The sequence below is a fragment of the Trachurus trachurus genome, assembly GCF_905171665.1.
Source record: "Trachurus trachurus genome assembly, chromosome: 11".
Lineage (NCBI taxonomy): Eukaryota > Metazoa > Chordata > Actinopteri > Carangiformes > Carangidae > Trachurus > Trachurus trachurus.
In genome coordinates, this window is record NC_139904.1 from 28,563,162 (window position 1) to 28,577,101 (window position 13,940).

General features: G+C 39.9%; 1 protein-coding gene across 1 annotated transcript in view; it reads left to right on the forward strand.

Moving 5' to 3' along the window:
* The window catches only part of LOC310993257 (protein lin-28 homolog A-like), a gene marked incomplete at both ends in the record, with an annotated part of 30,165 nt that extends 21,498 nt beyond the window's left edge, over positions 1 to 8,667 (forward strand). Inside the window, one exon of the mRNA XM_083981571.1 lies at positions 8,439 to 8,667. Within this exon, the coding sequence (XP_083837697.1) occupies positions 8,439 to 8,667 (229 nt within the window). The remainder of the gene's footprint in view (positions 1 to 8,438) is intronic.
* Positions 8,668 to 13,940: the final 5,273 nt, after the last annotated feature.

Genomic DNA, 13,940 nt, shown 5'->3' on the forward strand with positions numbered 1-13,940 from the left:
CATGTCTGTACCTCATCAACGATGGGACGAGAGCTGCGTAGAGGAGTATGTGGCAGTGAGGGCTGCTTCACAATGGTCAGATGGAGCCAGGAGGAGCTCTGTACATCTGCACCCTAGAGAAAGGACACAGCCTGGTCAACTCAGATAGACACCGAATGGATGCTGGATAATCATCGAGCCCAGTTCATGTTAGTCTGTAAGTGTGCAAATAACTGAAAACAGTCACGACGACTGACCAATCTATGTGCATGTGATTACCTTGCATGTACAGTAGTAAGGTGCTCTGGATAAAAAAACATGTCTGTACCTCATCAACGATGGGACTAGAGCTGCGTAGAGGAGAACGTGGCAGTGAGGGCTGCTTCACAATGGTCAGATGGAGCCAGGACACTTCCTGCTGTAAAAACATTTTAGACATGTTAGGTAAGACATTAATTGTATTTGTACATATATTAATTGTGTATTGTATTTGTGAAATGTTTATTTTATTTGTGAAAACACTAAAGGGGAGATTTCACCGTTTTTGTTTGATACCTGCAGACCTCATTAGACCAGGTCCAGATCAAAAACCGCTATGCCTAGACTTCTCCAATCTGGCCTAGATTAATCTACAGGCCCTGAAGATTAATTCAGACACAGTTTCTGATCTGTGAAACATTTATTTTATTTGTGAAAATGCAATAAAGGCACATTTCACTGTTTTCTCATCATATAGACCACTAGACCTGGTCCTGATCAAAAACCACTATGCCTAGACTTCTAAAATCTGGCCTGAATTATCCTACAGAGGCTAAACATTCATTATAACGCAGTTTCTGATCTGTGAAACCTTTATTCTATTTGTGAAAATCCTATAAAGGCAGATTTCACTGTTTTTTCAGAATATAGACCACATTAGACCTGGTCCAGGTCAAAAACCACTATGCCTAGACTTCTACAATCTGGCCTAGATGAATCTACAGGCCCTGAAGATTAATTCAGACACAGTTTCTGATCTGTGAAACATTTATTTTATTTGTGAAAATGCAATAAAGGCACATTTCACTGTTTTCTCATCATATAGACCACTAGACCTGGTCCTGATCAAAAACCACTATGCCTAGACTTCTAAAATCTGGCCTGAATTATCCTACAGAGGCTAAACATTCATTATAACGCAGTTTCTGATCTGTGAAACCTTTATTCTATTTGTGAAAATCCTATAAAGGCAGATTTCACTGTTTTTTCAGAATATAGACCACATTAGACCTGGTCCAGGTCAAAAACCACTATGCCTAGACTTCTACAATCTGGCCTAGATGAATCTACAGGCCCTGAAGATTAATTCAGACACAGTTTCTGATTTGTGAAACCTTTCCTCTAGGTCTAATGTGGTCTATATGATGAGAAAATGGTGAAATCTGCCTTTATTACATTTTCACAAATAGAATAAAGGTTTCACAAATCAGAAACTGTGTCTGAATTAATATTTAGCCTCTGTAGGATAATCCAGGCAAGATTTGAGAAGTCGATTTTAGGATAACATAACCACGCTGACCCACTGAACCCGCTTCACAATAGCTGCACCCTCCGTCTCCTTCTCTCCAGCCGCTCTGCGCCGCGGGCACACAAGCAGCATGAGACAAGCCGCGCATCAACGTCATCTTACGGCTCGGCCCGGAGTTAAAATCAAACGCACTAGTCCTGCTGCGGTCGAGTTGAACAGGGTTGAAAACACTGAACTTTGAACTTCGTTGTTGCGATGTACATTATCATGCAGATAAGAAAGATTAAAAAATAAGACCAACGAAAACAACGACGACTGGTTTCATTTCGATGGGCGCCCCTATCAGTTTGAGACCGAGTTTACTGATGATAAGCTGAAGGAAATGGAGGAGAAAAGTAAAAGAGGGGCAGCTGCGGTGGTGGTTGTGTGCTGGAAATGGAAGCTAAAGGTGACAGAGGGATAGAGCCGGTGGAGTCTAAATGCTGGACCTGGAGCTAACAGATATTGATGCCTCGTATTATGAGATGGGACCCTGTTTGTACTGTTGATGACGTTTGGTGCTGTTGATGTATTATTTGTGGCTGTAAGTGGCTGTTTGGTCGCGGTTTGTACGTGGAGAAATAGCCTTGGTGTTGGCGCGGTTCTACTACAACGGGAGGGGGGTCGGTATCACGGTGCGTTACGCCGGAAGACCCCCCTTCAACCCAGGCTACAGATGCCAAGATGCACGTTGCTCACTACTCACCCCCAATTTCCACCTGGCAGCGCTGCGGAACGTCTCGGTTCCACCGCTGTTTTCATAGTGACAGTGAGCGGCCCAATGCTAATTTTTACTCCGCTCCCCCTCTCCCCCTCCAGCTGTCTCTCAGGCGCAAGCACACATTGTTCACTGAACGCACCTCCATCTTCACGATTCAGGTAACTTATTTTGGTTTCAAAACGGCGAATTTGACCGGCGAAAAGTGTGTCTGTAACTTCCATCCATTACAACACTCTTTGAAACAAATACCGGGTGGTTTAAATACATTTTAATGTGAAGACATGGACTTTTAACACGGTGTGGCGAACTAACGTTAATTTTAACTTTCCATGGCTCTCGCCAAACCCCGGTTACACAGCCCCCACCATTCTTAGTCCAATACATAACGGCAGCGGCCAGATAAACACATTTAATAGTACATAAAACGTATAACTTATAAAACTTACCTTCCTGATGAAATGAGTCCAGGATATGAAAAAAGATTTAAAAACGCGCTGTTTCCTTCTGTCGTAGTGACTCTGCTGCTGTGTCAAGCCAAGCCAAGCCCGGTTGCTCAAGTAAAGCTTACTTGTAAATAAAAGTAAATGTTACTATAACCACAGTGCAATTAAAGGTTACTTGCTCTGGCTAAGTAGCCCTAAATACAAATAAAAGTAAATATTACTATAACCACAGTGAAATTAGAGATTACTCGCTCTGGGAAAGTAACCTTAAATACAAATAAAAGTAAATGTTACTATAACCACTGTGCAATCAGAGGTTACTCGCTCTGGCCAAGTAACCATAAATACAAATAAAAGTAAATGTTACTATAACCACAGTGCAATTAGGGGTTACTCGCTCTGGGAAAGTAACCTTAAATACAAATAAAAGTAAATTATACTAATCACAATGTAATTAAAGGTTAGTCGCTCTAGGCAAGTAACCGTGAATACAAATAAATAGGTAAATCATACTAATCATAGTGTAATTAAATGTTACTCGCTCTGGACAAGTAAAAAAATATATCTTTACTCAAAACAATAAGTAAATTGTGTTTTTCAGTAAAGGTTACTTGATTAAACCTAGTATTATATCAAATTAGTAAAGGTTACTCATTTTTTCTAAGTCTTGGTGACTATTATGTTTTACAGTGTATAAAAATAGAGTAGGCTAGATCTTAAGTACAAAATCCTCCAGGACTGGATGGGGGGTGCAGGTCGTGGCTTGGGGCACAGCTGTGGTCAGTGACTGCTGTGACATCACAAAGTTAGAGAAATCATGACTGTTTGTTTGAAGTTGTTGTCTCTGAATGCAGCCTCTCTGTGAGCTGAGTCTCTGAGACTTTCACAGTATTGATATGGAACCAAGAGCTGCTTTATAACCACACTACACATGGACATCTACCTGTATACAAAATAGAACCTTTAACTTTTCCCAGTGATGCCAGATCATGATTTGAAGGATTTGAAGGTTTCCTTTAGCTAATCTGACACTCCAACAGAAGATATTTACTTGACTGAATGTGGGATCTTTGTGGAGCAGCAGGCTGAGCTCGATCAATAGACTGTTTGATCTCTTCAGGCTTGTCCAACCCCCAGTGCTCTGTTTTCTGTCTTTTGTGCTGCACAGCTTCATCTGTTTGTCAAATTACTACAAGACAAGAATCAAAAGCTTCACATGAATATGTAAATGTGTGAGACTTGAAAACACCAACTTTTATTTGTAATATTTCTGTTTGTCTTTGAAGTTTGTTAATATCCAGATAGGCTAATGTGAAATCTTCAATATTTGACCATATTCATCATGGCTGGCAGAGATACAATTAATCCCACATCCTCCTGTCTGGATTTGATGGTATTCAGATGTTCAGACTTTCTTCTGACCAGACCTCCAACAATCAAGAGTAAAAGGCCTCTAAAATCTGACATGCTTATTATTGTGACAGCGTTTTATTAGATTCATTAATCATATGGAGCAATGATAAAACAATCCCACAGCTTCCTGTGGTGAAATAGCAACAGCAGGTTTGATTGCATTCACATGCTCCCTCCTCTGCTCTCAAACATAAATGTTGTATTCACAAGACGAAAGGATCCTATCGGTTTAATTGATAACAGATGTAGGTGCCCGGGAGAGGTCAGAGGTCGCCACTGCCATGGCAACAATGGGATGTGGTTGTGCAAATGAGGTGGAGGTGGAGGGTGGGGGGAAGGGCAGCAGCAGCAGCGAGCGAGCGGGGGTCAGGGTTCAAAGGTCACAGGAGTACTGGAACAAAGGAGCTCCTTCTGCCGCCCTCGTGGCCAAGCTGATCGATACTGAGCTGTGGTGGGGGGCTGGGAGGGAGAGAGGAAGGAAGTGGTGGTTGGTGGTGAGATGGTCCAGGACCTGGTCTGAGTTTCATCTCTCTCTCATCTCACAGGTGTAAAGAATTGAGAGCGCCAATCTATGTTATTCTTATTTATAACAAAAAACAAGACCGAAGCCAACGATGAGTGGAACCTAACGTGTATTTACTGCTGCGTCATGTTATTCTGAACCATGGAGCTCCACTGTTTTCCAGAAACTGGTAAAAATAAAAAGAAGACACATGTTCCTCCAGTTGCATGAACATGCTCTAGTTTATTTTGACTCAGTCCAACACTGTCCTGCTGTAGTAGATACTTTAGATCACCAATAGGCTTGCTCTTATTAACACATTATATAAGACTATAGGGAGACACATTTAAGAATGTCAAAATTAATGATGATAGAATACTGTACACACAACAGACATACTTAAAGTTTAAAAAGACAGATTGGTTAAATAAAAGTAAAATACTAAACCAAACTCTTTAATCAAACACAAAAATAAGTTTAGTTTTGTTTAGTTACCTTTATTTAAACTCGTTAGTACACTGAGGCAAGCCTCATTTACAGTGCAGACGAGAGTACAAAGCAAAACAGACAAAATACAGAACAGATATACACAATAAAATACAGTAAAAGACAGAACAGATCAGAGGAAACAATTACAAATGGAAGACAGGGAATTATTAATTAATGATTTGAAGTGATTGAATGGGACAAGTGAGTTTAACTCAAGAGTTAGTTGTAGATGATTCCAGATGTGTGGGGCATAAGCTGAGAAGGCAGACCTCCCTAGCTCAGTCCGAATTTTGGGAATGTGCAATTGCAACCAGTTGCTAGAGCGGGTGTTGTAAGTGATTGTGGACTGAACAAGTAATGAAGAGATGTAGATGGGAAGTTTGCCAATGAGGGCTTTATAGATGATAACAGAAGTGACTTTGGATAACTGATAAAAAAAAAAAAAAAACTCCTCTGATCTAAGTTGTTGGCCACCTTCTGCCGCCCTCGTGGCCAAGCTGATCAATACTGAGCTGTGGTGGGGGGCTGGGAGGGAGAGAGGAAGGAAGTGGTGGTTGGTGGTGAGATGGTCCAGGACCTGGTCTGGGTTTCATCTCTCTGTATCTCTTAAAGATAAAGAATGAAAATGACCAATCTATGTTATTCTTATTTATAAATAAGAAAATAAAATAACGAGACAGATACATCTTGAATAAATTATACAGTGGTCTGCAAAACCCATGTTTTTGCATGGTGCATGACTTAGTATCAAAGAGTGCTCATCAGGCCGTAGCCAGGGTTTAGAAACTGTCTGGAGACAGGCTGCTTCGAGGCCAGTGGGCGGGTTCTCGGCCGGCCAATCCAACATGGCGCTGTTCAAGCCGCCATATTTGAGTCACAAAAACGACTCCCAAAAACCAATGGGTGACGTCACAGATGCTACGTCCATTCTTTTTACAGTCTATGGGCAGCCATCTAGGGAAGGTTTTCACCACTGTTCTAAGCTTAACGTTCTCCATTAGTGGATAAAGGCGCCTCTCACCGTGGTTCACTGGAGTCTCAAAGCTTTAGAAATGTCTTTGTGCATGACGCACGTCTACATTGAAAGTTATGTGTGTGTGCAAAAGACGCTATATCTGAACCCCCTCCCATGCACACACACACACACACGTTTTAACCAAGGCGCCTGTCATCTCAATTCAAGGTTTCTGCGTTCCGCCGATACATTAACTTCCCGCGTGTCGTTTCAAAATAAAAGCTGACCGATATGTTTATCATGCTATTTAGGCCCTGTGGCTTCTTCTATTTTTTCTCACGGAAACCTCATAGCTGGCTACGGACATGGTGCTCATGCTTCAGAAGTCTGAAAAAGGCAGTGCAGACTTTCCTTCTGTGTGTTCACTTGCTCTCCCAGTCCCACAGATGGAGAGCAGAGGGAGAAGCCGGGGTCAGTAGAAAACCAGATTGACCAAGAAGAAAATCAATAGTTTTTGCCGTATACTGTTTAAGTGGCCAGTGTCCCTTTGTGTCACACTGCACAGGCCCAGAGCCTCACTTGCCTTATTTATCGTGCCCTAATGAATTCACCAACAGGATTTCACTTAGCTGCTGATCATTAGCTTTCTCAGCATAGATTTACTAATGAAATACCCATCACCTGCAAGATCAGCAAACAACAGCAGAGCAGAGGCGTTTGATTTAGAGAAGCTTGAGCAGCAACTGTTCTGTGAGATTTATAAATGTATGTTTTGACCTGTTTATTGTAGCATTACCCCCCCCCCTCCCCACACACAAAAAAAGTGATACAAGAACGACATTTAGACATTTAAGTAAATGTCGTTCTGTCCACTGTGAAAAAATCAGAGACGCTGACACTCAGTTCATCAGTTTAATCATTTTATATTTGCTTGTGCGTTTGCTGTGCAATATTATAAAAAATTATATAAAATGATATAATATGGCCATTTTAAACATTGCAATGTTTTTAAATACACACAGTTATGATGTAATTAAGAATAATATATCACAAAGTCAATTGAATACATTCACAGGCCATCAGTCAGACCTGCACACAAGAAAGAGATGCTAATTGTCCATTGTGTATCACTGACACAATGGACAAGGAACACATTATATAAGACTATAGGGAAACGCAGTTAAAGAATGTCAGTATTAATGATGGTTGAACACTGTACACTAGTTGCAATTTATGTCACAACTTAAAGTTTAAAAAGACAGATTGGTTAAATAAGAGTAAAATACTCACAGCAAACTCCATGTTAACACAAAAATAAATGAAGTGACTTTGGATAACTGATAATAAAAAAACAAAACATACCTCTGATCTAAGTTGTTGACCACATCTTGTCGGTGCATTTTAACACACTGATTGTCCTGTAAGGGAGGAGAGAAGTAACACACACTTTCAAATAATGACCAGTCTGAATGGCATTCTTGATAAATTATAAATGTATATGCACACTGTGACGCTACAGCTTCTATCTATTATAAGTGAAAGACTTAGAGGGCTTCAGCTGCATGTTTGATGTGATCACAGGGACGGAAGGTTATGGTACAAATAACTGACTCTTCTATAGATGTCAAAGTCTACTCAGAAAAAGACACATGCAGAACACATTTTAATTAATAATACTAACACAAATACTTAAAGGTCCCCTACAAGACAGAAACACTGTGCTGTGAATAAAAAAAACACGTCCTTATATGTTTTCTCAACAAAAAGTTCAATAACTTGGTTAAACAAAGGAAAAAAACTGCACCAACATTAAACTCCCTGAGGGATCAGATCAATTTATCTAAATCTCCTCACAGCTGCCCACCACCACCACCATGACAGTTCATTTCAGATAGCCTATGTTCAGTGACTCAGCTCAGAGCTCATAGTGTGCTGCTCTCTGGTGGTAGAAACCGCCTCACTGCAGATTAGACACTTAGATCTCAAATATAACAACTGAGTTGATAATATATTAGAACATATTATCATTTGACTCAGCCAACTATACAGCCAGCCTCCCTGGACGACATCATAATCAATCATCGTTAGCCACTGAGCTAGCTAGCTAGACTAGCTACAAGCTAATTGATTTGCTGCCTTAAATTATCTTTATAAAATGTAACCTATTTATTCAAATCAAAAGAAACAACATTGTCTAAATATGATACAAAAAGCTTAACAAACATGTCTGTATTTCCTCTAAAGCTCAATCTGACCAGGCACTGCTAGAAAGATGCAACGTTGACCCATGGGGTCATTCTAATGTTTGTCAATGACACCTGGATGTGTTCAATCCACTTTACTATGGTATTGCCTCAGTGAGATAACTCCCTCTCGTCTTGTAATTTCAGATGCTATAACTGTGGAGGACCCGGCCACCACGCCAAAGAATGCCAGCTGCCCCCTCAGCCCAAGAAGTGTCATTTTTGCCAAAGCGTGTCCCACATGGTGGCAAACTGTCCAGTCAAAGCACAGCAGCAGCAGCAGCAGCAGCAGCAGCGCTCCTCCTCTCCAGGCTCTCAGGGAACAGCTACCTCACCGGGGGACGAGGAACACCCTCTGAAAACTCAGAGTGAATAAACAGGGAATATTTGAGCTTTTTCACCGGAGCACTGCTCAAAGAAAGAGCTACCTCAGCTTTTATTTATTGCGTGGCAACCAGAGAAACCACTGCCGTGATGCCGCTTGATAGCCTACTCTTTCTTTATTTCTTTCCAACATAGGTAAGTGTCTTAGCTTTGGAGTGAAACAATCAGACTAACTGCTGATTCAGCCATGTAGAGGTCACATACTGTATATCAAGTCCCCGCTTGGACTAATCTGACATGACGTGTGCCTCTGTTAACTGAGCCTCTTTACAAAAATGCCAATACAAAAGCTTCTAGTTTACAACTCTCCAAATCAATGTGTGAAGTTGCTCCTAGTGGCCTAAACCACCAGGATGTGTTTGACAGATACATTTGTTTGCAGATATTTAAGCACACTGGCATAAAGCCTGCAGCTTGATTATGATAAGAGCAGACTAATGAGCTGTGATTACAAGAGAAGCCTTGGTATATTTAAGACCCACAGTGTGCTGGTATTGTTGATGCTTGTGGGGCCGTTCTTATTTGTATTAGTTTCACCTGTGCTTGTTCTGTGGTGACATATCTGTTTTGAGGCCTGTACAAGAATGAATCACACTCAGGAAATTATGTTTTTTGTTACTTTTTTTTTTTTTTTTTTTTTTAAATATGGCACACACAGTATGTATGTAATTGAGTTCCAATAGTTAAACTCCAGTAAAGTCACAGGGTCTGTGACAGAGAATGACGATTGCCTGATCGGTGTAGTTGTCATTGGTCAAAAAAGTGACACCATAATTTCGACTCCGTTGGGATTTAACATGGAACTTGATATTCAGTAGTTAGCCTAAGTAGCCTACACCGTCCAATATGTGAATGTAAAGAGATAAAACAACAAAAAACAAATTATTTCCTAATAGTATGGAAATATTTTCGGGTGAAAAGTGAATGTTTTAACATAAGTGCCAAAACCTCCTATAATAGCTGCTTTCAGATGCTATAAACAACATTACCTCACCACACACATACCAGTGAAAACTACTTTTTCTAGTAGTGGTGAAATATGTTTTAATACTAAGTTGTCATTTCACAATTGAAACTTATATGCAAGACCAGTATTGATTGTATGGCAGGCTTTGTCTGCAAAACAGTATTAATCCAAATGGAATGTTTTTACTCATATCAGGGAGTTTTTCACATAAACAAGACTTTCTGAGTCATTGTACTTGAAAGCCTCAGGTAAAGCAGGAGTAAGGATGATTTTTTTTTTTTTTTTTTTTAAAGTTTTAACTAGTTTTGCTGTAGGTTCTAAATGTATATAAATTTTTATCTTTTTTATATTAACTATTTATTCACAGTTTTTCAAGTTAAATCTCTTTGTCTTGCTCATTTTGTTTAAAGCAGAAGTAAGCGATCCGGTCGTTTTGGCTAATGCTGCGTTCCAGGCAGGCTTTTGAAACCGTAAATTACAGCTTCAAGTCACAACTTACGACTTTGTAGCGTTCCAGGCAACCCACTCGTGTTTTTCCGACCTGTTTTACCTGTGAAAGTCACTATAACGGCCACTCGTAACTTCCAACCCGTGAACTCGTACCAGATCAAACTGGTATGACTTCACAGGTCGGAAAAACACGAGTTACGAGTTGCCTTGAACGCACCATAACAGTCCTCGTCCCTACGTCACCACATTCACGCGCATCCCTTGGCTGCACACACAGCCCTTCATGCCGTTCTCTCTCCTCATTGGATAAAAATTGTAGGATACGAGAAAAGTTTTCTCCTCGGCTCAGAGCAGAGCAGAGTGACTGACAGACCCGTGTTTCGGACCAAACACTCTATGTAAGTGATTGCTGTTGGAAGATATAACTATTTAAGACTTATATTAACACAAAAATATCGCTTACTTCTGCTTTAACATCTTGTGTGTGTCACAAATGTTTCAGACAAATTCTTACTGTGTAATGGCTTTCTGACAGTGCAGTCACTCTACAACTAAAGTGTACTGTCACTGCACAACAGCCTTACAATATCCTAGTGTACATTGTATTATTATTATTTTTTAATATATATTTTTTGATGTTATGCCCAATGTAAATGACTTTCACCTCAGTATCAGCCTGTTTTTAGTTTAGTTTAGCTTAGCATCTTTACTGTGGTTTCAGGGAGAACCTAACCTTTGAACATGGTTTCTTTTATGACGTGTCTAAATGTTATTTACTGTCTTGGGTTGTTAGAAGACTCAGGACACTGACTGCCAAATGAAGCATGCACTCTTATTTCATTCTGTAATGTTTGCCAGACCGACTAGACATTGGTATGTGTTCTTGTGACCTTGTATGACCTAAAAGAACCATCAACTCTAAATGCTGTGTATATTTTAGCATGATATGCATTGCATTCCTGGCTAACTTTTGTTGATTAGTGATAAAAAAAAAGATGAAATGCCATCGTAATATGTAGCCTGTGACAGCAAAAAGTTTTTTTTAGGGGAAAGTAGCAGATATATTGTTTGCAAAGTATTTCAAAAGGTCTAAGTTGCAATAATTTAGTCTATAGGCTACATATCGCCACCTAGCTAAATCAGCCATTAAATGGGCCGTAGCATTGTTTACATTATAGATTTTGGTGTCCATTCCCTCATGAGTCTCAACATACACCCATTTATTTATTTACAGGACTCCTTAAAAGTGACACTAGAAAGTTAATAAAAATCTCATATCAGCGAAGCTATTATGGAGTTGGAGCTAAAAATGTTTAGCCAAGTGAAAGCATGAACAGTGGCACTACCACAGCTCTGCTCAAAGTGGGAAAAGCATGCCTAATTTATATATTTATACTAATCTATACACAGACATGAAAGTAAAAGCGAGCTATATGCTATTCTTCTTTCTTTAGCAGCAGCTATGCTCGGTGACTGTGTGCAGCCTCCTGCAGCTGCTGGGAGGACGGCTATTGTTCCTCAACAATGTATAGAACAGATCTTTCTACATTTTGCTTTGCGTGATGGGTTAAAGAAGCAGGATAAAATGTGGTAATTAGTGAGCTTTAAAGATGCAGGGAGGCGTGCTTCTTTGTAACTAGGCTGTCCTATTTAGTTGTGGGGGAAACAGCAGGATCTCACTCTGGAAAACAGGATAATTATGTGCGATTCCCTAAACGCTGAAATATGATTTGAAGTCTGGGCCTTTCCTCTGGTTGTTTTTGTTGCTGGATGACATCTCACTCCAAATCTGAGGGAAATATGCTTCACCAAAGCATTCATCACTAAATATGCACCAGATACACTGATTATACTGTAACAGCATTATGAACAGCTGATTACTTAATGGAAAGAGTTGTCCAAATGAAGATGTCTTAATGTCTTAATCATTTGCACTTCTTATGGATATAATAGGTGACACTGATCCACTGACATGTTCCTTAGGTTAAAGGTCAAAGCAAGCATGGCACTATGTTTTAAAAGTAACCTTGACATTGTCTGTATTGTAAATATTACTTGTCTTGTTCACCATGAGTCTGCATGATACAGAGCAGAGTGATAGATTAGCTTTATGTGAACAGGGACTGAACACAGAGGAGGCTGGAAGCATCAGTGTGGATCAGTTTCTATGATGTACTTGAGTTCATAATGTTGCATGTCATGCTGCACTACAGTGACCTCTAGGTGAAGTCCCTGTGATTTGTCTTGTTTCTTGTTGGTTGTGTTACTTCTTGTGTGATCGAGACAGAAATTGTCTTGTCAAAAATCTATACCAGTCTACCTCAGATGTGATTTTTGGTTTTAATATGGATAGCTTGAGAATAGCCGAGCCATAAACCAATTCTGTAAGTATTGTACAATGTTTGTCTATTTAGTTTTGTGTTTATATATTTATTACTTTGTTCATTTCCATTGTGATATGCCACCTACAATACTTTTGATATCTTTATGCTTTTGTTGTTGCTGACAGTTTAATAAGACATACGTATTATAGGCTACTGAAGACCAAAGTGATGCTTTGGACAAAGAGAAATACAAAAGAATTTCATGAATAGAAGATGCTCTCTGATATTTTTCATCTGTACTCTCCAGTGGAAACACACACACACACACATGGGGTGATGTTCATGTTGACTGTCATGAGTACAAGTTTAAAGTTGGATTTTCCTTCATGCTCAGGGTTATGTGTCCAGAGATGCTGCAGCTATGTAACTCAGTAAATAGTTGTGATTGCACATGTATGATTGTATCACTTTGAACTGATGCTGCAAAACAATGGAAAATTAAAGATCAAAAGTAGAAAAGACTTGTTTTTGTTTCTTGTATCACTTCATCCTGCTCTGGGAAGCTAAGATCACATTTTCGATCTACACATCCCAACATCAAGACATAGGTAGGCCTACTAACACCATTGTTGATCTATGGAAGATGTCCTCCACAAATGCCGGCAGGCCAGCTGTGATGGATCCAGACTGATGCGAGCCAGTGGGGGACCAGAGCCTGCAGGTAATGATCAGATGTCTCATCTAGCCTGTAGAGGGAGCTGTGGCCCATCCGCTCTGTCAGGTACAAGTCTAGTTGTGTTCCTTCTCCTGCAGCACCATCATGAGGAGGAACTCACTGATCTGGAGAATCAGGTTGACATCAGTCAGAATAATAGCCTGCTCCACCAAGATGAAAAATGGTCTGCTTTTATGAGGGCTACAGAGATTTACTCTACTACTCTACTAAAAAAGACACTTTGTTGGCACAATATGCATGTTTATTTATATGTCTTTCTCTGTCCTCCTCTTTCTCTCTCAATATTCAATCCAGTATACAAAACAATGAGGTTTTTTTTTTTTTTTTTACATAAAAATCTAATTAGTTAAATGAAAAGACAATAGAAGGAAGCTATGCATCGTCTCTTTAAATGCATCCCCAAAAGTTATACCTACTTGGTTTGTGAAATGATTTATAAGAGTAATTTCTTGGAAGAGAAAATAAAAAAACACTGACACTGCAGTAGCTGCCAAAGGTGGTGTTTCCTCTGGGAGCTGATGTCAGTGGCTCTGCGTTCATTAAAGAGGGTGTCACCCTGCTGCTCTGTCTGCCAGCCCACCTGCTCATCACTGCCTGGAAACTAATGATTTTACTCTGTATGTAAACATAGCCTACATGTTAGCATGACTGAATCCCTGTTGTCTTAGTGTAATGAAACTGTAGAAAAACACAAATCAATTCCTTTGTCGGTTTCAGAATTTTAGAAGGTTGAGGTTTTTCCAGCCTCTGCAATGCATACATTTCATTTCCATTTTGTTTTTCACCAT